The sequence below is a fragment of the Hyperoodon ampullatus genome (assembly GCF_949752795.1).
Source record: "Hyperoodon ampullatus genome assembly, chromosome: 3".
NCBI lineage: Eukaryota > Metazoa > Chordata > Mammalia > Artiodactyla > Ziphiidae > Hyperoodon > Hyperoodon ampullatus.
In genome coordinates, this window is record NC_136916.1 from 43,160,302 (window position 1) to 43,187,652 (window position 27,351).

At 44.6% G+C, this 27,351-nt stretch overlaps 1 protein-coding gene across 1 annotated transcript in view; it reads right to left on the minus strand.

Annotated features, from left to right (window-relative positions):
* Positions 1-27,351, minus strand: part of MYO5C (myosin VC) — a gene marked incomplete at both ends in the record, with an annotated part of 99,201 nt that overhangs the window by 31,799 nt on the left and 40,051 nt on the right. The window contains 18 exons of the mRNA XM_079699076.1: positions 188-251; positions 924-1,017; positions 2,637-2,817; positions 4,026-4,106; positions 4,186-4,249; positions 4,510-4,603; positions 6,519-6,699; positions 9,365-9,428; positions 12,597-12,690; positions 13,907-14,071; positions 16,005-16,151; positions 17,513-17,678; positions 19,979-20,190; positions 20,962-21,073; positions 21,526-21,612; positions 22,516-22,613; positions 23,125-23,259; positions 25,101-25,184. Coding sequence (XP_079555202.1) covers positions 188-251; positions 924-1,017; positions 2,637-2,817; positions 4,026-4,106; positions 4,186-4,249; positions 4,510-4,603; positions 6,519-6,699; positions 9,365-9,428; positions 12,597-12,690; positions 13,907-14,071; positions 16,005-16,151; positions 17,513-17,678; positions 19,979-20,190; positions 20,962-21,073; positions 21,526-21,612; positions 22,516-22,613; positions 23,125-23,259; positions 25,101-25,184 — 2,123 coding nt within the window. The remainder of the gene's footprint in view (positions 1-187; positions 252-923; positions 1,018-2,636; positions 2,818-4,025; positions 4,107-4,185; positions 4,250-4,509; positions 4,604-6,518; positions 6,700-9,364; positions 9,429-12,596; positions 12,691-13,906; positions 14,072-16,004; positions 16,152-17,512; positions 17,679-19,978; positions 20,191-20,961; positions 21,074-21,525; positions 21,613-22,515; positions 22,614-23,124; positions 23,260-25,100; positions 25,185-27,351) is intronic.

A 27,351-nucleotide genomic window follows, 5' to 3' on the forward strand; every position in this document is an offset into this window, starting at 1 on the left:
AGAGAAGGGTGTGTGTGTGTGTACACATGTATTTCTTTTCTTCACACTTGAATGCTAACAAATTATATATCTTAATTAACACCTTGCTTTTTTGGTTTAATAACCTTTCTTTGGTATCACCCACAATTTCAGAAAAGAAAAGCATTACATGAACGTGAACCTGAGGTACATGCACGATGATACTTACTTTCTTTGCGTTCCTTCCTCTTCCTGATTGTGATTCAACTGATTAGACAACTCTTCTAGTTTTCCTATAATGAGAAGAACTATCAGTCCTTTGGTGGTCATGTCACTGCATTCTGATTTGGGTTTGGTCATATTTTCATATTTTCAGTTATCAGGGGTTCTAAACTGTACCCAGCTACAGATTAGGTTTTATGTGGTCTGAACAGTGTTTAAAAACTTTTCAAGCCATTATTTAAAAATTGTGATATTTCAGGGCTTCTCTGGTGGTGCAGTGGTTAAGAGTCCGCCTGCCGATGCAGGGGACATGGGTTTGTGTCCCCGTCCAGGAGGATCCTACATGCCGCGGAGCGGCTGGGCCTGTGAGCCATGGCCGCTGAGCCTGCGCGTCCGGAGCCTGTGCTCTGCAATGGGAGAGGCCACAACAGTGAGAGGCCCGCGTACCGAAAAAAAAAAAAAGTGATATTTCACATAAAAACCTGGATTTCTGGTTTTTCTTTAAAAATAGGAGTATCAAGTAATACTGGGGCCCAAATTCTTACTTGCTAACAATCAATGGACCCTGGAGGCAGCTGCCGCCTTTAAATGCCTATGAACCTTAATGTACTGTCCACCCAGCCCATTTCTCACATTTATGTCACCTGCCTGGCTCCAAGGAGAATCAGTCTGATGATGATTTTTTGGTCATTTCCTGGATACAGGAAACCATTCTCTAAAAGCAGCTTCATGGTTTCAGTTACCTTGCATGTTTTCAGCTTGTTCATTCAGGCGGATTTCAAGATCTTGCTTCTGTTTCTGCAGTTCTGCAATTTGCTGTTTAAAGTCTGGGATCATCTTTAGTGAAGAATTAGAAATATTAGAATACTTCCACGTATAAACTTTAAAATCTCAGAGCTGCTCAGAAGTAAACTAAACTGTCTAGGTCATTAACCCCATGGAACATACGTCTAGTATAGTTGTGTAAGAGGGTTAGCCAAAGCATAGACTGGATTGATGGAATGTTGGGTTTTTTTTTTACCGCAAGACCTATATAGTCACAAGAAATACCAGCATGCTCAGGGTGAGCGGTTCTCGCATAGCTACAACCCTCCACATCTCCAAGGTCTCCTGGAGAGAAGGAAGTGTACATCTGGGAGGGCATACGGGAATTCTCTGCTGAGTTGAGGGAGGGATGATGTGACGAAATGGCAGCCAGTCTCTTTGGTCCAGGCCCAGAGACATTATCTCTTCATCTAGAAACATCTCAAAGGGGTCCTACTGTGCCCTCTGAATTCCAGGCTGTGCACGGCTCTGTTAGCAGAGGTCTGGAATGATCCAACATGTTTCATAATCCTCTGTCTTTGTCTAGCTAATATTTGTTTAAATGTCCATCATTTCCACCCCTAGTCACGTACGGAGAGTTTTTCTATTGTGCAAGTTTATGAAAACACCCGTGCCTCTGAAGTCCAAATGAAAAATACTTGTTTGACTGTGCAATTGGATTTCACTGCAAATTCCTCATTAAAGCATCACCCAAGGAATAAACAAAGATGTGCAGGTCCTTAACTACCGTTCCATATGTCCGCTGTGCCCAGGGTCACATATGCTCACGTGTTGACACAGCACTGAGATTTCCTAATGCTTCCAGGCTATAGGGGGAGGAGGAGGAACCAGTAAAGAAGTAGAGAAGCAGCAGCCAGCGAGGCGGGATGAGAAGCCTGGGAGACCACAGTGTCCTGGAAGCCAGCAGAACAGAGAGGAGGGAGAGGGAGTCATTAATATCACCAAGTGCTGCTGAGAGACTAAGGGTGGAAAGGAACCCTCTGTGCTCAGCCCTGTGCAGGCAGATTCAGTTAGTGGGAGAGGCAGCCCACAGAATGGGGTGGCCACAGAGTAAACGGGAGGTGAGTGGAGAAATCACAGCCAGGTGGCGTGGAGATGTGTGGCCAAGTCCCCCAGAGAAATGGGGTGGTGGCTGCAAGGGGTGTGGGGTTAAGAAAGGATTGTTTTTGTTGAGAAAGTTCCTAAGGTATTTCTTCATGCCAGTAGACATGACTGAGAAGAAAGGATGAGACAAATGACCGTGGGGAAGAACAGGCACCACAGAAGAAGGAAGCTGTTGAAACAGTGAGATGAGGGGCATGAGCAGGGCGACTGACTTTCTGAATGCACACCCCTCTCAAGAGGTACCTTTTTACCTTAATGCTTTTTGTTACTTGCGAAGGGGTTAGGGCTAGATTTAAAATGGATAGATTTAAGAGCACACATATCACAGAATTTGGACCTATCCTATGGTAAACCCTCTTAAAATGCTTTCCAGCCTGGGGTAATTTTATAGTTTTATCTTCTGAACCAGCTATCTCACTCCTGGGAAATGTAATCTGTTTTACAGCTGAGACACCGAATTTTACTCCACTAATGCATAATATCTCCGGAATAATGGCCACGACTGGGGCCCGTGGCTGAGACCATACCATGTTTTCTGATGTTAGCCTGGTAACTTCATGACGGATACTTTCATTGATGTCATTCTCTTCTCTAAATAATTTCTGAAGGTGGTTGATTTCCTGACTTAGATGCACCACTTTGAAGTTCAGAGCTTCAATCTCCTTTTCGTAGCAATCCTTCTGGGACTGGAGATGGCTCTCCAAAATGCTGTTAGAGGAGGGGTCAAGAAGTTAACTGCAGTCTTTCTTCTGCTGATGACTCGGAGTGTGTACTTCTGCAGCAGTTATGAAAACCCACAATTAAGAGCCAGGCGCTAAGCACATAAAGTTTACTTGTGTACACAAGGTTACAAGCTATGGAATTAGGAACATATAATTATAAACTCCTTCTAGCTGGTTAGGAAGTGTTATGTGGTGTTAACATGCAGTTAATGATAAGAAATTTTATTTTGGACATTATTAAAATTATATTTTTACTCTAATAATTAAAAAAATATGTTCTGTGTGATGCAACAATGATAAAGATACACGTTATGATACATTTTCCAAAACCCATAGAAGTGTACAACACCAAGAGTAAACCCTAGGGTAAACTATTGACTCTGGGTGATAATGATGTGTCAGCGTAGGTTCACCGGTTTTAAAAGATGTACCCTCTGGTGAGAGATGTTGATAATGGCTGTGCGTGTGTAGGGGTAGGATGTATATGAGAAACCTCTGTACTTTCTGTTCGGTTTGCTGTGAACCTAAAACTGCTCTAAAAATAGTTTACTAATTTTTAAAAAAGCAAACGCCTTAAATTTAAACATATCTATAAGGACTTCCCTGGTGGCGCAGTGGTTAAGAATCCACCTGCCAATGCAGGGGACACGGGTTTGAGCCCTGGTCCGGGAAGATCCCACATGCCACCGAGCAACTAAGCCCATACACCACAACTACTGAGGTCACGTGCCACAACTACTGAAGCCCGCATGCCTAGAACCCATGCTCCGTAACAAGAGAAGCCACTGCAATGAGAAGCCCGCGCACCGCAATGAAGAGTAGCCCCCGCTCACCACAACTAGAGAAAGCCTGCGCACAGCAACGAAGACCCAACACAGCCAAAAATAAAATAAATACATAAATAAATAAACATATTTATATATCTATAGCAACACTGGCTAACTTATTTGATATAGTCAGTTTTCACTGTACAGGTTATGGGTTTTATTACTTGGCCAGTTATCCCACAAAGAGATTGTTCTTCATTATTAAACTAATTTACTCAATCTTCAAAGAAATATTTCCAGGGACTATTAGACCATTCTACTGTAAGGAATTTACTTTGTCTATCAAATCTGTGAAAGATAAACTTTTGAGTTTCCAATTGTACATTATCTCTGAAAAATCACAAAGAACCTGAGGGAAATTTCTCACCGTGTTGCTTTCTTTAGTCCTTCATAAGCAAACCAAAGTTCTCCATCCTCATTTAAATGTTCCAAATCTTCTGGAGAGAGCCTGCAACATGAGGAGGGTAAGAAAATCATCTTTCATGTGTTACCTTTTTTTGAATGCTTGGTAATGCAAAAATGATTACCTGCTTCTTACATCTTCAGTGTTGTAGCTCTCAAGAAGTTGTTTGGTGATTTCTGACATCTTTTCTGAGAGAAAAAGGCAGAACTGGTATAAATTACACTTTTTCCTAATTTCACTTTTCCCATTTCCTTTTTAAGGACCCAGTTCTCTAGCCCTTCAGACTCTCCAGCTAACCATCTCATCAGCTGACTAACCTACCAGCTATTCAACCAACCAACTAACTAACCAGCCTCAGACCAATCAAAGGACACACTGCCTTAACAGTGACACCTATGATAAATTCAGCCCGCACCCCAATGGACTCAGTGACTCATATTTTCGTTACCTCTCATTTCCCGTTTCTGGGACTGCACATGTTTTTCCACGTCTATCTTCTGTGTCTGAAGTAGCTCTATCTCCTTTGCAAACTCAGAGACTGTCTGAATCCCAGCAATGATGGAACCAGGTGAAGAAAAAACAGCTATCATGATTTACATCAGACAAAGGGAACACTATTACTGTATTATTTATCTATGCAAGTTGTCCTAACTGCAGTTTCTCAGTTAAAATCTTGTTAAACCATCACTGCCCATAAAGCTTGGCCTTAAAACCTTGTTTAACTATCTAAAATACTGTGCTTCCCAGATGTACTTGGTTGTAGCAACAGAATTAGCTTCCCTACTATAAAAAGGGAAAAAATAAGTACTTACTACAAGCTTGGGGAGGGGAGGGAGAGGGGAAGGAGCTGCAAGAAGTCAAGCACAGGGGCTAAGTTCTCTCTCACTGTATGATGAAATCTTGGATGCAAGGAAGTGGGCAAAGTCAAGGGTCTGGGCTCCAGCTATGTTTAGATGTGGCCCAGCGGCAGGGGCAGGGCATGCCCTGGAGGTCTGGGAGTTGGCAGTGAGGGCATGACCCGGGTCCAAGAGGGGCAGCTCTGGTTGTGGGGAAGAGGCTGTATTCTGCCTCTATTCACCTGTGAGCTCAGGTTTGTGCTTTTGCAGCTATGGGAGCTGTTCAGAGGTGAATAACCCTTCCTGGATATTTTCTCAGTTAGCCTAAGTGTTTTAAAGGTTAAAGCTTTTGTTTCCACAGGGGGTGAAAAGGCAGATCAAGTTGGCATTTACTGATCATTTTACATACACGACCTCATCCTTGTAACAGGCCTATAAGGTGAGTAGAATGACCTTTTATAGATCAGAAAACTGAAGCTGCATAAGCGTTACACGGCACGTTCAGGGTCACATGGACAGCTGACAGGGGACCCAGGACTATCCGCCCTCAAGCCCAACTCTTGGTAATGTTTCACTAAATGTTCCAAGTCATATCTGTATTTACTTACCAGCTTATTATAACATGTATCATGATGACAATGGGTTTATTTTCTTTGAAAATCAGACTAATCTCCTTAATATACCACATTGGAGAGTGTGGATCATAGTTTTAGCTACCAAAGAGGAAACGAGTGACAAATATTGGTGCCGTACTCCAAGGGCAGCCACATGATTTCCCAAGATATAGACTGCAGCCAGATGACGTGACTCCCAGATTGACATCAGTCTTATGTGGCTGCTAAGAATGTAGGACTCATAGGCATATGTGGTCCTTCCAGATTCCACAGTCCAATCTACTACTTTCAAACAATAGGAAACTAGGGCCCAGAGAATACTGGCAGTTCTGCTAAGAAATTCAGAGGCAACCCAGGTATGATTCCATGACACATCTTCTAAACTATGCACGGGTACTCCTTGATGATTACAGAAGATATTTGTGTAATCATAACAATTATTCTACTAACATGTGTCTCACATATCTAGTGGAAGCTTAAAAGCTTTCCAACCTTACACTAAAATGGTCTGCCTTGAAGAATGGAGGGACAAACAGGTTTGTATTTTCCAATGGGGAAGGAATTTAGTTAAACCTTGATCGTCCAGGCATGGACCACTGCTTGTGTAGATTATCTGATAACACTTTTAAATGGAAGATTCTGATATGGTCATTTAATTTTAATACTGGTATTAAGAGATATACAACGTGATGGATTATATAACAGAGGTTCACATCAATTTATAATTTAATATGGAAGTATTCTCTGGGTCAACATACTTGAACTTTATGTAAATGTAATTTTTACAAAGTTAGAAAGCTGACTTTTAAAACATAAAAAAACAGTATTGCTAAGTCAAAGGCAGCGGGGGGGTTTATACTTGGAAGGATTGGAGGAACTGGGGTCCTTTGGCTTTCTGCCCTCTCATGGGTACTGTCAGCTGACCCTGCAGGGATGTGAAGTTCCTCCCTCTCATGCAGGTCAGAGGAGTCAGCCAAAGAGTTTGTGGGGGAGTGAGCAGCTCCTACCTTTGCCTGCTTGCTCAGCCGGGCCACCTCCCCTTTCAGGCCATCAGAGGTGGCCCGCTCTCCCTCCAGCTGATGCTGCAGTTGCATTTTCTCATCTTTGAGAGCTTCCATTTCTTCTTTCAAAAACCGGATCTGCTTCTCATAGTCTTGCATTTTCAGTTCAAAACTTTTTTCAAGAAGTCTAAGCAGCAAAAGAAAATTTTGAACCGTCTCTAAAGGCTTTTACCCTGAAGTAGAACTACAGATCATTTGGAAAATAAGAGGCTTTTCCTTCAGAAAGGAAGAGCCAAGTTAAGACCTATTGTGAGGACAATGGTCTTCTGTTTAGCAGACTGCTTTCTGTCCCCTTAGGTTAAGGCAGCTTCTTACACCTTCTGATCAGAGAAGTGTGGCTCTACAGGGGTCACTCCGAGGACGCACAGGAGAGGGAGGCTAAATGTAAAGACTCAATGCTTGCTGGGGGTCGTGTATCCCCCAAGCCGCCCCGGTTCCCCGTGGTCCCCTAAAGGGGCCACTTCACTCAGAAAAGACCGTGGCACATTCTGCTATGTCCTGTACCCTGCCTCGAACCAAGGATCCTTGGAGCAGTTTGGCTTAGTCCTAAACAAGTTAATACTTAGTCCTAAACCAGTTAAATGGTTGTTAAATTAATAGCCATTTAATATGTGAAAGGGTTCAGCTCTTCAATCATTTTAGAATAAACTGCAGCAAACCCAGGTGCCCAAAAGGCCACAGAAAGCCAATTCCTTGTACGACGACTGCTCAATTGAGCCCAAGAAAGATAACCGAAGAGAGATACAGAGCCTAGACCAGCCCTACACAGCTCACAGGGGCCCAGTCGGAATTGAAGCCATCCTAGGAGCTCTGTGAGTTTAAGAAATCATCTTCCCACTTGCTGGGCTGTCAACTCAGTCCATTTTATGACTTGCTTTTATAGCAGAAAGGGGAAAATCCTGAGGAAGAGAGTCATATTCCCAATAGGTTTTTGTTTCATTTCTTCTTACAGGTATTAACAAACTTTTAAACTTTGTTTTCAGATTAAAAAAAAAAAACTACAGTGCTCCTAAGAGGCCAGGAAAATACATTTGATGAAGCAAACTGCAACCAGAAATCTTATGTAAAGAGAATCTCAGACGTGTAGCCTAAACTGACCAGAAGTGTGTCCACTGACTGTGGCACCTCTGAGCCTCTCAAGGGTTGTGACAGGACCAAGTCTTCCCCAGTCAGCTGACCAGGGACCAAAAGGAGCTGCAGGTGAGGGCTGATGAGGACTGCAAAGGGGTCAAAGTGACTTGGCCTCAGGCTGGCTCTCTAAGCCCCTGCTTGAAATGATCACTCCTAAGTGGCCCCAGAACACCAGCAGATGCCAACAGCTGAGCTCCTCTATCCTAGAGTTTAGAGTTCACTGAAAAACAGACTTTTCAAGGTAAAGAGTTAACTATCCCTATTTAAAAACTGATGTAAGTATGACCCAGCAATTGCAGTCCTAGGTATATATCCGAAGAAAATGAAAACATTAATTCACAAGGATACATGCACGCCAATGTTCACAGCAGCACTATTTACAATAGCCAAGATATGGAAGCGTCCTAAGTGTCCATCAACAAATGAATGGATAAAGAAGATGTGGCATATGTATACAATGGAATATTACTCAGCCATAAAAAAGGAAAATTTTCCATTTGCAACAACATGGATGAAACTGGAGGGTATAATACCTTAGTGAAATAAGTCAGACAGAGAAAGACAAATACTGTGTTATCACTTATATGTGGAATCTAAAAAATAAAACAAATGAATGAATGTAGCAAAACAGAAACAGACTCACAGAGAACAAACTAGTGGCTACCAGTGGGGAGAGGGAAGGTGGAGGGGCAAGAAAGGGGTAGGGGATTAAGAGGTACAAACTACTATGTATAAAATAAATAAGCTAAAGGATATATTATATAACACAGGGAATATTAGCTAATATCTTATAATAACTATAAATGGAGTACAATGTATAAAAATTTTGACTCACTATGTTGTACACATGAAACTACTATTATAAATCAACAACACATCAAAAAAAAAAACTGATGTAGGATCATGAAACACTCTATGTATCTGTTAACTCTTGGAGATTTTCAGTGACACTCCCTTCCCCTAACTGCTTAGCATCCTGCCCCCTTCATCCAGACCCAGGTTCTCCTGCTAACTAACTTCACAGGGAAGTTGTATATCCTGCCACCCAGGCAGCCCTGTGCCTTCTAGCCTTGGACAGAGATATGCAAGAACGTTCCATCTCTCCCCAACACCCTGCCATGAATCCCTACCTGGAGATCTAAAAACCTGTGAGTTGACTTCTTAAGAGAGGGGGGCACAGACTGGAGCCTCTAGATCTTAGCAAAGGATTTGACAGTGAGACAGGAAAGGCAAGGCTGGTACAGTACAAGCTCATGGGACCTGTCTTAATTTTTGTGAGGTGGGTTACACACCTTACTGTCTGAGACAAGAGTCAAGTTTACAGATACAATGTGGGGGGTGAGGGGAAGGAAGGGAGGTTTATTTAAGAGGCAATAATTTTCATTCTTGGACTTGATGGAAGGTGAAGAGGTGGCAGTCTCTGAACTTCTCACTGTCTTGGCAATAAAGGTCCACTGTGCCCACAACTCCAGAACCTGTGCAGTGTCTGAGAGGTGCACACTGGGCACTTAGCTCTCACAAAGCTCAATCTCTCACTTCCTAAAAATATTCACACCCTGCTCTCCTGTATCTGTGATCTGCTACCTGCAAGCTGAGGAGCAAAACAGAAGACAGCAGAGAGAGAAAAAAGCAGTGGCTTTAAGGCAAATGAGGTTTCATACATTCTCTGTCGTTCTTCTTTCTGCACATCAGCAAAGAGCTGCTTGGTGAGGCTGTCCATTTTTTCTGTGAAAGAGAATGAATGCTCTTTGAAATGTGTCTGCAAAGCAATGCCTTGATTGTTTCATGTCACGTTTAAGAAAGTGAGAATGTAAGAACAATCATGTGATATTTATGATTAATGGGACTTAAGATGAGAGTATAATTGTCTTTTTTTTTTTTTTTGCGGTACGCGGGCCTCTCACTGTTGTGGCCTCTCCCGTTGCGGAGCACAGGCTCCGGACGCGCAGGCTCAGCGGCCATGGCTCATGGGCCCAGCCGCTCCACGGCATGTGGGATCTTCCCAGACCGGGGCACGAACCCGTGTCCCCTGCATCGGCAGGCGGACTCTCAACCACTGCACCACCAGGGAAGCCCTATAATTGTCATTTTTTATAAGTTAGAAATAGATAAGGGGGTTTCAAAATAATAACCCTCACAAATTTGTTGTGTTGGAATCTATAAATAGTTTCACTCAGAGTACTTTTATTGGTCTGAATACCATTTGCTTTATTAAAATAGATATGTTGGCTTTGAGACAATAAATATTATTATTAAAAATAAATAGAAACCCTTTGGGAAGAAGATGATCAATTTATGATAGGGGTTCTCAATCTCAGCACTATTGATGCTTCGGGCTAGATAATTCTTTGCTGTGGAGAGGGGGCCATCCTGCTCATTGCAGGATGTTGACTGGCGTCCCTGGCTTCTACCCACTGGAGGTCAGTAGCACCTCTGCTCTAGCTGTGACACCAAAAATGTCTCCAGACATTACCAAATGTCCCCTGGCGGGGGGTGGGGGGTGTGTGAACAAAAGGGCCTTGGTGGAGAATCACTCATTCATGATAACCAAGAAAATAATAAAGTGTCTGTCTTCATCTGGGGAAGAGGAAGTCTAAAAAGCCACTGTTGCATTTAAATACAATACAAGAATCTAACACAAAGTGTAGGTTAAGTGGGCACCTGACCACTGGGAAACAATCACTGGGGTTCAAGACAGTCTCTGGTTAGGACAGCTCCACGTTCCCAATGTGTCCACACACAACAGGTGCCCTGCAGAATGGGCACAGGATTAACAGATGCAGCCCATCAAAGCCTGACAGCCCAATATGTGCTTAGCTGACACCTCGTCCTTGAGTTCTACCTCATTTCTGAGTCCTGCCCCAGAGGGGAGCCCAGGGATGAGGTGACAAGAGTAATCCTCCACATGACTTTGTTTTAAAAAAAAAAAAAAAAAAAGCCAACAGTTTAATAGTTTGTCTAATGCAGTGTAAAATGTCCCTGAATCAAAATGACTGCTTCAGAATGTCATGAGTCAGACAGAAAATACTAGGGAAAATGCTTAAGCTTTAATTTAGAAGATACCGTATTTGGTATAATTTAAGTGTTTAATTCATTCACAGAATTGACTTCAATTCTGGTGTTTACCATCTTGGGCTATTTGCAAATGGGCTAAAGAGGCTGCCCAAATGGGACTTTCTTCCCCAAAGCAATGAGATTTTGCCCAAGGTGGAATCTCAAAAAGGGGAAACAGCATTCGATAATATCCTTGAGTCCCACGTCACAAGAGTAAGTGGAAGTTGGTGCTTTCGTAAAACTCAGTTTGCCATGTGTAGGGAGACCCACAGGATAAGCAGTTTATAAACATGGGGTGTGAAAGCTTTCAGGCACTTTTTAGAAGGAGCTATAAAATTACCCACCCAAACATGTCAATGCTGTCAAGTATATAATTTTCAGGATATACTTGTGGGAATTTAAAATTTTTTGTGGGAAATTCCACTTAAAGAAGTTAGAAAGAAGGACAAACACTCAAGAGGAATGGATTGTAATTAAAAAGCCCTTACCTAATTCAGGTTCAAGGTTTACTCACAGACCTCTAACCTCTTCCTGTCCATCACTGCCACGTACGTGGGCCCCAGCACCCACATCATCAGCCCTTAGAGACAGGGTGCAGGGCACACAGTATCTGCAGCAGGAGGTTATGCTCATCCTGGGCATCACCTGAACACCCTGCCTGCTCTGCTGGCCAGGTCTCAGGATGTTTACTTCCTCCTCCCGATATGTGCTTCTCCTGCACTCTGACCTGAACCCCCAGGGCTTAGTGCTGCTCCAGATGCTGGCACATCCACCAACAGCTGGGCCTAAGGTGTGTGCTAGATCCCCAGGCCTGAACCCTTGAGCTCTTGCCCCCATGCTGGAGCTTAAGGAATAGCTCCTGGACAGGACAGATAATCCAGTGTGGTGATTTAAACTACCTGGTGAGGAACCACTGGGCTCATGTTCCTGCTGCCTTTTCTGGGATTTAGCAAGGGCCTGCAATTAGAACTTGAGTCGGACAAGTACAGATGGACAGAGCTAGGCTAAGGATGGCTGCTCCACACTCCAAAGGAAAGTGTTACTGCTGGTCCCAAGGGCCTGCATCTGACAGCTCAGGGCTGATGTAGCTCAGTGCTAAGCAGGGCCCTTTGTTCAGGGCCAGGAGAGTGGCAGAGGACCTGGGTACCACTTAGACTAAGTAACTTGGACAGAGCTGAAATCTGAGTGCAAATCCTTGGTAAGCCACAAACATTATCCCAACACTGCCCTGGACAATGTATCAGAATGACTACAAGGTTTAAAAAAATACAGACTCTGGGGCTTCCCTAGTGGCACAGTGGTTGAGAGTCCGCCTGCCAATGTAGGGGACACAGGTTCGTGCCCCTGTCCAGGAAGATCCCACATGCCGCGGAGCGGCTGGGCCCATGAGCCATGGCCGCTGAGCCTGCGCGTCTGGAGCCTGTGTTCCACAATGGGAGAGGCCACGACAGTGAGAGGCCCACGTACCAAAAAAACAAACAAACAAAAAAAACAGACTCTGAACCATACCTGCCACCACCACCCACTGATACTCCCCCACCCCATCTTCTGATATCACAGCTCCAGACTGACGGCCCACCCATCAGTACTTTGTAAATGGCCCAGGAGGTTCTGAGACAGGGATGGCTGTTCTCCGACAAAAGATGGAAATAAACAGGATGAATCTGTAGGGTACATTTGCCACGATTTAAATAAAGTTATTCTCTGTGGAGTGAAAGTTTTCTCATTATGCCAGAGCCTCCTGGTCCAGCCTGAAACTCAGTTCCCACCCAGTACCTATTTCCTGAATGACTGGACTTGTGAACAGGTGAATGTGTGTCGGGTCACCTTGGGCTTTACCTTTCAACTCCTCAGTTTTCTCTTGAAGCTTCAGCTGTATTTGTTCTTTTTGTATTTCCAATTCTGAATTACGCTTCTGAAGCTTTGCCAATTTCTAGCAAAGGGAAGAAAAAAATGCTTTTTTGAAAACCTCCCTTTGAGTTTTGTCACCACTGCCTGCATATTTTTAAATTAGTATTTTTTGGTCTCGGCTCCCATCCATAGGTAACAGCCGGCACCAGCCCACCAAGACGCTGTGTTTAGAACCACGTGCAAGGGCTCCATGTGACTTCAACAGACACTAGTTCCCAGCCTCGCCCAGAAATGGCTGAAATCAAGGAGAAAGAACCAAATCCAAGGTCTTCCCAAAGTCAAGGAAACTTCTCTTTTTCTTGGCCAGGGTATTTATATATTTAATATAAGAAATTTATGATATAAAGTGGATTCACAATTTGAGACTCAGGAAGGATGTGTGATCACGACCTAAGTTCTCTCGTAAAGTGCCTGCTGGGCTGGCAGCTGGGAGCCCCTGGGTGCTGACGGCTGGTGACTGGCAGTGAGGGGGATGCCAGCAGCCGTGTTGGTGCAGCCAGGCATCTGGTCGTGGGGAGGGCAGAGCGATGCCCTGGGGCTCCAGGCTGCCACTACGGTGGCTGCTGTGGCACTTCAGAAGGTGCAGAACGGATGGTAATAAAGACCACCTGCTTAGAAAACAGCAGTTCACGCTTTTGCAGGGCTCTATGACAGTCACTTGGTTAAATGATTTTATCTGACAATTTTATCTTCACCATAATTCTGTCAGTCCCTTTTTGTTATTCCCATTTTACATATGAGGAAACCAAAATTCAGAGAGGGTAAGTGACTTGTCCAAGGTTGCCCAGAGAAGATTTGAGCCTGGGATATCTGGTTTTTCTGTCTACTGCTCTTTTTACTACACCACAGAGACGAAAACCTGCCCATGCTTTGCACTGCTGCTCTGGGGACGATGCTTCCAGGATGCACACCAGGTGGACAAGTGACAGGAGATCAAGGTCATGCTGGAAGAGAGGGAAGCATCTGACCAGGGCTCTTTCTCAGGCCCTTCAACACTTTACAGACGTGGGAAGGAAGAGGAAACCTTATATTGTGCTTCTTGAAGCATTAGCCTCCTCTTCTGCTCCCACCCGGACTCCAGGCCTCAGATTTCCCCTCCCCTAAGATGCAGGCTCTCTTCGGTAATGGAAGCCAATGGCAAAATCTGATTTGCTCTGCAGAAGTCTACTCTGTGGGAAAGTGCTGCACTGTGATCTCTTTCACGGCATGACTCACAGCCTACGCCCACAGGCACAGACCTCTTCCACGGAAGCCTTGTACCTCCTCCCCTTCTCCTCATAATTCTGCCTGTGGGTGGCTGCTCTGTCCAGCTCTGATTCCAGTTTCTGAATCTTCTCCACGTCACCGGCCTGAAGAGCAGCCAGGCTGGTCAGCTTTTCCACCAGCCCATGGTTCTCTCTGTTCTAGAGGAAAGAAACATCCTATACTTAGGGGTTTAACAAATATAAAGAAGCTGTTCCATTTGCTCCTCACAACTTCTCATCTAAATCGGAGGTTTCTTTACACTGACCCCAGTTATCATTACAATGGCATGTATGAGCACCTTCAACCTAGTGAAATAGGGATGCAGAGCTAGTTAGGCAAATGCCTTCCTGAGCGGGTGGCTCTTTTAGTGCAACCCTGGAGCTCCAGGACAGCCCTAATGTGGTGGGCTGAGCTGTGTCCCCTCCATCCCCCCAAATCCACATGTTGAAGTGCTAACCACCAGTACCTCAGAACGTCACTGTATTTAGAGATTGGGTCTTTAAAGATGTAATTAAGGTAAAACGAGGTCATACAGGTGGGCCCTAATCCAGTATGACTGGTGTCCTTATGAGAAGAGATTAGGACCCAGACACACACAGAGGGAAGATGATGTGAAGACACAGGGAGAGGAAGACCATGTGTAAGCTAAGGAGAAACCCCTCGGGAGAGACCAACGCTGCCAACACCTTGATCTTGGACTTTCAGCCTCCAGCACTGTGAGAAAATAAATGTCTGTTGTTTAAGCCGCCCAGTCTGTGCTGGCTTGTTATGGCAGCCCTAAGCACATGAACACCTAGAAAGGAGCTCAGGGTGTGTGGACACTCCCACGGGCCCTGCTCCCACTTGGCCAGGGCTGTTTTTCAATGCTGTTCGCCACAAGCTATATAACATGCAGGCCTGCTGCACAACAGCACAAGGAGGGGGAACTTTATCAAAACCTACAGTTTCTTGTCTGCACATTCATCCATTCACCAACGACCCCTAGGGCTAAGTTTTTTTTTTTTTGGACACATGCTTTTTTTATTAGTTTATTGTAGGAGAATCTCAGTATTATTTGAGACAGATGCAGGAGTAAGTTTCATAGAACTGGACACTGCATATTCCACAGCTCTCTCCCACTGGCTGAGGGTATATGAAGTTTTTTCCTATCAATGGGAATGGTATGGGGAATCTTCCCAAACTTGGCAGGGCTGTAGCTAGACCACATAGACCTTTGGGCAAGTTAGAAAACGGCAACTTCTCTGGGCCAGTGCAGCTCTGAGGGAGCATGGCTTGGCATGCAGGTAGCATCTTTGTGCAAATTAGAAAAAGGCACCCATGCCTCAAGGCAGTACAGCTTTATACCAAGACACATGGGCTGGCAAGTGAAGCCAGACAGGATTTCAGCCCCACTTGCTCTCTTGGGCAGGTGCCCTTGTGCAGTGTGCAACCTACACAACCATATGTATCAGCCCTTCACAGTGCGCTTCTGTTTCCTAGCTCAGTTGGCCCATGTAAGCTGTTTGAAGCTCCTAACATGGGCATAAATCTTAACAGTGTTGACCAAAAAAAATAATTAATCAATATTCAATCTAGAAAAGAAATAAAGTATTTTATTCGAGCCAACCTGAGGATTATAACCCAGGAGACAATCTTTCAGAAAGCTCTGAGCACTGTTCCACCTGTTAGAGGTCAAAGCACAGTTTAAGTTTTTAAGACAAAGGGCTATACGTCAAAGTAATATATTGACAGTTTACATAGTCCAACAAGACAAGTAGTGGATCACTGTGACCCTTTACAGGATTAAGGAAGGAAAGTTATCTCTTAAGCAGCTACCTTGCTGGCACCAGGAGGAAACTGCTTTTTTGGGGAGGAGGGGGTGGGTAGGCATTCCTGTGTCTTCTAAGAGGATCTAGTTAACATATAATGCAGATGCACAACGCACGCTGAAGGGGACAAGGTTGTGGCTCAAATGGCAGAGAAAATTTTATGTTCAATTTTTCTTGTCCTGCCTTAAAATAATTTCATCAACAGCATAGCTAAGGAACTGGCCCAGAGCAAAATATATCTGTTAGAAAAAGTAAATATGAAAGATGCGTTAGGAACACCTACCTGGTCTTCTAGCTTTTTCTGCAAACGTTGAACTCTGTAAGTAAGCTGAATGTTGAGCACGAATCGTCGGATATTTTGGAATCTGCGTCTGGCCAGCCATGCCCGGGCGTACTTCTGAAGGATCACAGCCTTGTGTTCCTCCAGCATCTTTAAAACAAGATTTTGTGAAACGCAAACTGGGTCTCTACTGTTTTTCTCATCAACTCTTCCAGTGTTGGGAGATATAACTACCAAAATATTCCTACAGGGTAAAATTTGAATTTCTTGTAATCAACCCACAGAGCACTATTACCTATCTTTTTTCAAGTTCTTTTTTACGTTGTAAATTACAATTATTTACATCGTAAATAACTGTAATTATTTACAATGCTGTGTTAGTTTCAAGTGTACAGCAAAGTGATTCAGTTATACCTATATATATATTCTTTTTCAGATTCTTTTCCATTACAGGTTATTACAAGATATTGAGTATATAGTTCCCTGTGCTATACAGTTAAGTTCTTGTTGTTTATCTATTTTATATATAGTAGTGTGTATACGTTAATCCCAAAGTCTTATCTATCCACCTCCCGCTATCCCCTTTGGTAACTAACCCTAAGTTTGTTTTCTATGTCTGTGAGTCTATTTCTGTTTTGTAAATAAGTTTATTTGTATCATTTTTAAAGACTCCACATATAACTGAAGTCATATGATATTTGTCTTTCTCTGTCTGACTTACTTCATTTAATATGATAATCTAGAGGTCCATCCATGTTGCTGCAAATGGCATTACTGCATTCCTTTTTATGGCTGTGTAATATTCCATTGTATATATACATATATATACATATACATATATACACATACATACACACACACACACACATACACACACATCTTCTTTATCCATTCCTCTGCTGATGGACATTTAGGTTGCTTCCAATGGCTTAGCTACTGTAAATAGCACTGCTATGAACATAGGCGTGCATGTATCTTTTCGAATTAGAGTTTTCTCTGGATATATGCCCAGGAGTGGGATTGAAGGATCATATGATAACTCTACTTTTAATTTTTTAAGGAACCTCCATACTGTTCTCCATAGTGGCTGCACCAATTTACATTCCCACAAACAGTGTAGGAGGGTTCCTTTTTTCTCCACATCCTCTACAGCATTTATTATTTGTAGACTTTTTAATGATGGCCATTCTGACAGGTGTGAGGTGATACCTCATTGTAGTTTTGACTTGCATTTCTCTAATGATTAGCGATGTTGAGCATCTTTTCACATGCCTACTGGCCATCTGTATGTCTTCTGTGGTGAAATGTCGATCTGCGTCTTCTGCCCATTTTTTGATTGGGCTGTTTTTTTGATATTAAGCTGTACGAGTTCTTTTGTATATTTTGGAAATTAATCCCTCATCAGTAGCATCGTTTGCAAATGTTCTCCTACCTAGACTTTTGAAACAATAACCAAATCCCACCTGTAGTGGACATGTACGAACAGACATTCACATCCCAGAAAGCCGCACCTTTCGATACCTCCTCCTCGCCAGGAATCCTCGGGTGTAGGCCTGGATGGTGATGGCGGCCACGCGAATCAGTTGGTACAAACTGCGGACAAGATACGCACGACAGTACTTCTGAATGATTATGGCTGCCCACGCTTCTTTTAAGGCTGTGGCGGTAACAGCTTTCCTTGGTTTAAAAGAATATAGAGTAAATCTGTTACCCACAGGGCACTGACACCTACTCCAGAGAAGCAAGCTTGTGCAACACCTCTTAACTGAGGCATATTCAAATGTTTTGCAAATCTACACATTAAATGCTGTAAGTGGTTTATGCTGATGTCTACCTCTCCTTTCCACCCTGATCCGAACTGTGGACCTGTTCCAGGAACGAGGCACCATGTGGGAACTGCCACACTCTTCACATTCAGGCTGATCACCCCACTGTCACTCACATACCCACAGAGACCGTGACAACACAACTGTGCTTTGGCATTGCACTCACTCACTCCTCTAGTCATTCTTGTGGGAAATCACGCTGGAGGCTCTAGATCAGGGGTTGGAAAACTAGGGCCTGGGGCCAAATCTGCAGCCTCCCACCTATTGTCAACTTTTGTTGGAATGCAGCTGCAACTATTCATTACAAATGGCCCATGACTGATTTCACGTTACAAAGGCAGAGTTTAACAGCTGCATGAGAAACCACATGACCCCAGAAGCCCAAATATTTGCCCCTTACAGAAAAAGTTTTTTGAAGGACCTATCTGAAGGACTGGAGGTGAACACAAAGTTCTTACCTTCAATGTTTGCAACCTCATGAAACAGACAGACTTAGAAATGGTCAAGTGGGAGAAGAAGAAAAGTAAAGTAACTACTGAAAGATCTGTAAGAGAGATCTTATTGAAATATCATTCTGCTTGGGAAGAGCTGAGATGTCAGCCAGCCTGGATGGAAAAGTAGGATTTCTGTAGACATTGAAGGCTGGAAAAGGCATTTCAGACTAAGGGACCAGTGAAGGCATGAAGGCCTAACAGTGCCTGAAATATTCAGAAAAAGGGAATTTGGAATTGCTAGAATATAAGACACATGGAGAAAACTGGTAGTCTGTGAGGTGAGAAAGATAGATGGGGACAATTTGTTATTTAAAAAAAAAAAAATATATATATATATATATATATATATGTATGTATGTATAGAACACCTACTATGTGACAATCACTGTGCTGGGTCTTACATATGGATGCAGTGGGAACCAGACAAGTATGGTCCCTGTCCTCACAGAGCTTCCATGCTTATAACTGCATCCAGGCCATGGGGGAACGTGAATACCATGTTGAAACCTGAGTGCTCTTCTGTGGGAAACAGGGACCCCTGGAGGCATTCACGGCAGGAGCAGGGCAGGCCCTGCTTTAGGAAGATGGGAGAGAAAGGCAGCAGGTGGAGGGCTGTGCTGTAGAGTGAAAGGCAAACAACGATGAAGGCCTCATCCAGGGTAGGGGCGCAGGAATGAAATGAACAGGACAGACACAAGAGGCAAGCGGGAGTAGAATCCCAGGCCATGGTGATTCCCAAACGGAAAGGGACTATGAGTTTGGGGAAGAAGCTAACTCTGGAGTTTCCTGCCCTGGAGACTGCTGCTATTAACTGACACCAGAGGCTCAGGAGGGCAAGGCTGGCTGTGTTTCTGTGTAAGATGGTTGCCTGGGAGGAGAGTGGGCTGGGGTGGGGGTAGGGTGGTGGAATGGCGAGTCCAGTTTGGGGTGTGCTGAGATGAAGGCTGTGGTGTGTCAGCCACGTGCAGAAGCCCAGATGCTGCTGTCAGGCTCAAGCTTGGGACAAGGGAGGCTGAGCCACACAGCCTGAACCTTAAACACCTGCGCCCTCAACTACCCTCAGAGCAAGCGAAGGAGGGAGGCAGGGCAGACACAGAACCACAAAATGCTGTCCAGGAGGGATGCCCGTCTTGCTGGCCAGGCCAGCATGGCCTCCTGGGAGCACTCAAGGAGGGGCGGGGTGGGCGTGGCCGGCGGAACTGCCTTCCACTCAGGCAGCCCCACCCAGGGGCTTAGTGCCTGCGGGCAGAGCCTTGCCATGGTCCCCTCAGGCATGGTTTGCCCCACCACCTGCAAGGTACACTGATGTCTTTACTCTGACGCTTCACTTGAACCTTGATCACCTTAGGTGTTTTCAGTTCCCATGGACCAGCAGCCCAGCCCCTCTACCTGGTCTCACCAGGAATTCTGACCCTCTTCAGCAGCATGCTGATCAGGGCTTCCTCTCTTCAGGGTCCTGGTTATCACCTCTGCCACGTAGGGACGGCAGGCAGTCAGCACCACCTGCCCCCAAGGACACACCCATCTCACCTGGAGGCTCACGGCCACCTCGGGGGACGCATCTGCACCCGGGTCCCAGGAGGAAGGAGGCCCCGCCCCCCGAGGTGACAGCGAAGAAAGCCAAATGATGGCACACGTCTTCTTGGTTCCAACATACCTCACGGTTTGCTGACCCCGGAAGTACTGCTGGATGATCAGGGCCGCTCGTCTCTCTCGGAGGAATTTTTTCCTCTGGAGCCAGCCACGGATGTGCTTTTGTATCACAACACAACCCTGCCTCAGTTTATCCAACCGGAGTTTCTCTAAATAAGCCACTTGCCCTGCTCTGAAGAAAATTTTGGTTTTACCAAACTGGTACTGATTAGAATCCTGGAAGAGAAAAATGACATAATCAGAAACAAAATCTTTCAGATTTTCTCTAGTATTTGGAAAAGATGTTTAGAGATCCAAACATGCCACCAACATGGTTATTCTGACATCTCTTTGACATAAAGCAGAAAAGCTCTGATTATGACCTAGAAGTTTATACTTTGCCTTGTTTAAAGCTTCTTTCTGGGGAAGAAATGGACTTGAGGGTGAGGCATCCGTCTGTGGGGTGGGAAGGAGTGTGTGCATTGTTGGCTGGGCTACCGGGGAGCTCCAGCCTTTCACAGGTGGTTTCCACAGAACAGCAGAGGCACCTGGAAAGGCTTGGTTTCTGTCTTCCTTTGGCTTCTCTTCACCACCCATTCCTGGCCATCATAACTGCTTCCCCCCCTCTTTTCCGTCACAAGTCATGGCTTCAGCAAACCTCTAAGTCCACACTGAGGGCCATGCCTGGAACCCCCGGCTCAGCGACCGTCTAGCTGACTGTGTAACATAAGCTTGGCCCGCAGAAGCTCCCTAGGCTGTGGGAGAACACAGCAGGACAGGACATGGTGGCGGTGGAGGCCAGGGTTTGAATTCGGGTCCCTCAAGGTGTCTCCTGCTGTCAGGAGATGATGCCCCATGAGTAGGTCTGCTCTGATCTCCTTAGCACACAGACGCGCGGGGCACGTTTCCTTTCTGCTTAGGCATTCACGACAGTTACAGCCCTGAGACAGAGACAGAGATGAGGACAGTGTCTGCAAGCCCGTGGTTCCAGGAGAGAGCAGGACTGACCTGTATGAGCCTGTGTAAAATCACTTTGCACACCTCCTTTTTATCGCTGAATGAAAGCTCCTGCTTGGTCATGAGGATCCCAAAGCGGCTGTAGAACTCGATATACGTCCACCTGGAAAGTCAAGGCAGACCTAAGGAGGCAGGCCGGAGGAAACGCATGCTGCCTGTGGACCCCAAGGGCTTACCTACCACTGTTCTGGGGACAATGACCCTGACCTTTGACCCTCTGCCCACACACCTCACCTGAGCACACCTGGATGGTTATGCTCCCTGGATGCTTCCTGTTAACGTTCCGCTCCGACAGCTGTCTCCCCCTCCAGCTCCCTTTCTCAGGGGCACTGGGGAGGCAGCAGGCGACCCTCACTAGTGCAGAGATGAGGGTGGGGTGTGAGGGTGGGGATGGTGGCCTCTGTCTCTCATGCTGCTCGTTCATCTGGCCTTCCCACAGCACAGCGGGACATCTTATGAACATATCTGATGAAAACGCGGCAGCCCCTCCCTTGGATCTCAGCACAGACCTGAAGTCGGGCACTTTTCCCCCCAAACAAGGAACTGACAACGTACCGAGAAGGGTAGCTCTGCGCACTAATGCGAATGGTTTCTAAAACGCCACAGGCTCGCAGCTGCTGAACAATTCTTTTGGAGTCAAACCTGAAAGAAGACGATCTGATCATGTGTTAAGCCATCGCAGTTGATAAACAGGCCCATGAACAGTGTAGCGGACCTGCCCCAACCATGAGCTCCTGGGCAGCAGGATCTGCCTGTGTAATCCCCGAGCCCAGCAGATACTTAATAAATATGTGTTGCACGTCAAACGAAAATAGCACCTCTGTGAAACAGTTCAGAAAGCTTCACTGAGGACACGGGGAAAGGAGCAGCTGATTCTGACTGAGGGAGGCAACAGCGAGAAGTCTTGTGGGGAAATGGCCTTTGGGCTGAGCTTCAAATGACAACCAGAGTGGAAGAAATGTCCAAGCTCACCCATCCCAGCGCCTACTTGTTGCTGAGTTCCCTTTATAAGACACCCCACAGGTGGCCCTCTGGCTTAGGCCTGACCCTCTGAGGACACACAGACACAGTCACCACCTCCAGACGGACCACTCCCTTAGACACCTCTCAGCTTGAGTCAGCTAAGAGGCTCTCTATAACTTCCACTCGTGGGTCTGAGCCTTTTCCCTGGGGCCCCAGAGAACAAGTCTAAGTAAGGCTTCATGGCGTGTTTGAAGACAAAACTTCAGACCCCTCTACAGCATTTCTCCTGCAAACACATACAAATTCTTACCATCAAGGAAAATGTTCTGGCTTTCTCAGTTGCGTAACCTTTAGCTGTAGAATAATTGTTTCAAATCTAACCCTTTTGCTTAATCCCAGAGATGAGATGGCTTAGCCAGAGGGGTTGTGCTAACATTATATGTAGAGGGCAGGCTTGTTTTGAAATCATTTAAAAACCGAGAAACAGTAAAGTTCACGACAATTGCAAGCAAATTCTCCAACATCAGACAGAAACCGTTTCCTCGGTGTTTCTTCCCCACTCTGTTGCAAAAGAACACTTACTCAAAGGGCAATTTCTCATCATTTGGTTTGATGCATCGAACGTAGTGGGGCATGGTGGCATTGAGGGTCTCCATGAGCAAGTACAGAGAGCTGCGGAACTAGGAAACAAGGTCAGGTGACAAACATCGTGCTGAAATTTAATGCTTAGATCCGGGTTAAAAGGAAAAAAAAAAAAAGGTCCAACCTTACTGTAAAGCAATTATACTCCAATAAAGATGTTTTAAAAAAAAAAAAAAGGTCCAACCTTGATAAGTTACTCAAGAAGAGGAAAAGTTAACTTCATGCATAAACATCTATTATGAAAGGTTTTAGTCTGTGACTGGGTTTATCAGCATATCCTGCTCTTGTGGACGCAGTTCTCCATCCAATACTCTCAAAAGCAAAGGACTTTAGTGACTCGGGTTACTGTGCAAACATATGGTTTGCTCAGATGTGTGTAGCCTTAGAGGTTGAGGCACTATGATGATGAACTACTACTTTTCTTTGCATTTGCATTTATATTAATAGATTTGAAGAAACCCAGTGCCCGTGTCCAGGCCCGGAATGGGTCCCACCCATCCCTGGCTCCCTGCCCTCAGTCCCCTCGCCCTCAGAAAACTCTCTCAGTACCTTGCTCCCCACGGTGCTCTGGAAATGCTTGTTGTTCGGCTTGATGACTGGCTTTGCAGATTTAACTGTGATCGCTGAACCGAAAGGTGAAGAAGGAACCGGGTTTTCTTGAAAAAAGTTGGCACAGAGATGAAACTGGGAAGAACAAAGAGGGTTTCAATGTCAAAAGTATTCGCCCACAGTCCTCAGCTGGAACAATCAAGGAAATGGTCACAACAACCACGTCTAAACCAGTGGGGGGGTAAAGTAACAATCTTGGCCAAAAATCTCAGTTCCACAAGGGGGTCGTCCTCACTCGCGATGACGGTTTCTTTCCCAGGAATGGGAGCAGAAAGGAAAGCATGTGAATGTCTGTAGGTGGGTATCACTCCAAGTGTCAGAACAGGAGAAGCATTTATTCTTCCTCCCTCTGCGCTCTGGCTCACGTTGCTTCTGCACTTGGAATCTCCTCCCTCCTAACCCCACGTTCTCATCCCTGCAGATCCAAACCCTACCCATTACTCAAGGTGCTATTATAATATTCTCTAGCCCCACCCCCTTCACAATAACTTCCCTGGTGTCCCAGCGCGAATTAATCCCAACTTCCTCTGAGTTACCTTAATCTTTGATCTGTACCTCTTTTAAGACACTCACTACTTTCTACCTTGCATCACTTATTTCTTTCAATGTCTTATCTTCCCTCTTGGAGAAGACCTCGTATTTTCTTCTTTTAAATCAGACATTGAGAATCTTCTTTGGGGGAGAATTCCTGCCTGATGCATCCTGTAACCCCTGTGGAACAAGTGAATCTGAAATTCCCAGACCTCTGACAGCTTGTGGGCTTAGTGCAGAGACCCATCCGTGCTTCACCACGATCTGTGTCCCTCTTCCAGACTGGACTCCAGGTAAACAATTGGTGAAATACATCAACTAATTTTGTACACAAATACAGGCTATTCCTACACTGAATTCTCTGTCATAAATCAATTTTAATAACTGAAGTTGCCATGGCCTGTGATTTACTTATGACCATTAGTGGGAAGTGCTCAGGCTCATTTCGGAAATTGTCAAAATACTCGAGCATCTGGTGCTCTGTGATGACCTAGATGGGTGGGATGGGTGGGGAGGGAGGTCCAAGAGGGAGGGGATATATGTATACTTATAGCTGATTCACTTCACTGTGCAGCAGAAACTAACACAACATTGTAAAGCAATTATACTGCATTAAAATAAAATTTTTTAAAAAGAGAAAAAAAATACTTGAGCATCAGCAAAGGACTGGGGACCTTCTAAAAGAAGGAAAATAAATATGATAACCAAATCTTCACAAAAAATGAAGGACTGTGTATGATATATCCTTTTTCTCAAATTTTAAGAATTTGAATTCTTAAAATTCTTAAATTGAAAGAAATGTTTAAGGAGGAAAAGAAAAAGCCAGAAGTCACTCTTATGGTGACACTTCATCATACAGATCCGTGGATTCAAGGAGCTCACATATGCAGAGCAGCACTCCATCTTGCTTTGGTTTTCCTTGAGCACTTACTTAGCACTACCTACCATTGTTTGCTTTCATGTGTAAGGTATGTTGCTCCCTCTGGGATGTGAGCTCCATGAGAGCAGGAACCCTGTCTGCCCTGTTCACTGCTGTATCCCCAGAATCTAGGACAATGCTTGGCACATAAGTGCTTTATAAGTGAGTGAATGAATAAAATGTGAATTAAGATTCTTTAAATGACTGTACTATCTGTCCTTCGTCTCTGTCATCTGCATATTTGATTTCTGATTTTGCATATAGTGGAAATTTGCATGCTTTCAGAAGCTAGAAACATATTTTAGTACCAATTCCGAAATAGTCATTTTTTGTATGTAGGAGCTACAATTCGCCGCTACAAGACAGTTAACACATACACACACTTCTTACTCTTTCCTGATACACATTTAGATCCACATCAAGTACACAATGAATAACATTAACTACGTCTTAGGACTTTACAAACCTTGCTGGCTCTCAGGATTTCAACCAGCATGTCATAGACGGTGTCTCTGTTCTTCTCAAGGAAACCTTCACATTTATACTCTACCTATGCAAAGAAAGGAATTAGTTCCAAAGAGGCAAACGCAGACAGTGTCTAAGTACCACAGGTTTCTTTTCTTTTTAAAGAAAGATTAATGAAGGGGCTATAAAGGCAATGTTTTAAAAAGAGATTCAGTTTCTGTTTGTCACAGCAACGCCATTACAGAAAGCTTAAAAAGCTGGGAATATGTCATCTGATGCAAAGCGCCAGGCTCTCCCACTGCCTGGACTTCTCACTGGCCGCTGGTCACTCTACACTCACCCATTAGTTCCCACTGGACACAGGTGACTGATTTTTCCCTGTAACATGTGCAGCTAATACAAGAAGACCTGGTTTAGGGTTCCCTTTGCCTTTGAAGCCACCAGGAGGAGGAAAAAAGCTCAGTGGTGTCCTTTGAGTCAAACAGAAATGTTTTCCTGAATCAGCATTAATGTGGCAGAAAGGAAAGAAAAATTGACCAGCTGATCACAAAACCTTCCAGGACCACAAAACCCTTAGAGTCGTTTAGAGTGGGTCGGTGTTTGCCCTGACTGAATTTGGCTTAGAAAAACCCTCTTTGCAGCCCTTTCTGATTCATGAGGCTTCTCAAATCCCTCAAACAACATATCCAGGGTGGCTGCTTAAACATTCAACTCTCCAGTTAATCACAAAGCTACAGTCATCAAAACAGTATTGTACTGGCATAAAGACAGACACATAAATAAATAGAACAGAACAGAGAGCCCAGAAAAGAACCCACATTTTATGGGCAATTAATCTACGACAAAGGAGGCAAGAGTATATAGTGGGGAAAAGACAGCCTCTTCAATAAGTGGTGCCAGGAAAACTAGACAGCTACACAAAAAGAATCAAACTGGACTACTCCCACACCATGCACAAAAATAAATTTCGGGACTTCCCTGGTGGCACAGTGGTTAAGACTCCGTGCTCCCAATGCAGGGGGCCTGGGTTCGATCCCTAGTCAGGGAACTAGATCCCACATGCATGCTGCAACTAACAGTTTGCATGCCACAACTAAGGAGCCGGCCTGCCACAACTAAGACCTGGCACAGCCAAAAAAATAAATAAATAAATAAATATTAACGAGTTAAATGTGATCGCCTTTCAGTGCTTGGAGTTTTTCAGATAGGCTCCTGAAGAGATGCACATGAAATGAGTGATGATATATCAAGTTATATTTTCTAGTTGTTGTCCTTTATAATTTCACAGTTGTGATCCCAAGGGAAAAAAAAGGATCAGACTTCATGTAAAGCACATATGGGATTTACTTCAAGAGACCCTCTCTATAGTACATGGTTTCTGTACGTTTAATTCTTGTCACCTGGCACTTCCAAGAAGACCCTCTTAAAAGAACTAACAGTGCAGCATTTTGTGTGTACTATGGATTGGTGAGAAGAAACCATACACACCGTAGGGTCAGCTTAGGTTCTCAATTTCATTAGCCAAGGAAATAAAATTGTTTTGAGAGCGAGGCAGCTGTGCTTAGATGCAGAAAATCAGCACGCTTTGCCATGGTCCCCAGTGCCCCCCAACAGAGCCACTCAGGTACCTGCTACCCTGTTCCTGCAAACAGTCTCCTGGGATTGGGAAGGCTCTATATTTGTTACGCCTTTGCTCGTTTATACTCGTGGCTCACACACCAGCCTGGAAGACTTTATACAACAGTCCACGTGCTGTACTCACAAGGGCGTGTTTCCATACAGCCAGCGTTCCTGGTTCATAATCCGAACTGTGCACCAGGAAGGACACTTTCCTACCTAGGGGACAAAGCAGAGTCCTTGCCCTGGGGTCCCTGAACACCCTCTCTGCCTCCATATTCCAGCACCCCTGAAAGCCTGTTTGTTCACAGTTTGTAAATTTTTGTTTTTTTATTTATGAAGAATATATATCACATTTTAAAATACATAGTCCAGAGATTTGGCTATTGTAAATAGTGCTGCAGAGGACCTAGGGGTACATGTATCTTTTTGAATTCGTGTTTTTGTTTTCTTCAGATATATACCCAGGAGTGGAACTGCTGGATCAAATGTTAGTTCTATTTTCAAGGACTCTCTATACTATTTTCCATAGTGGCTGCACCAATTTACATTCCCACCAATAGTGCAGGAGGGTCCCCTTTTCTCCACACCCTCACCAACACTTGTTATGTGTGGTCTTGTTGACTTTATCCGTT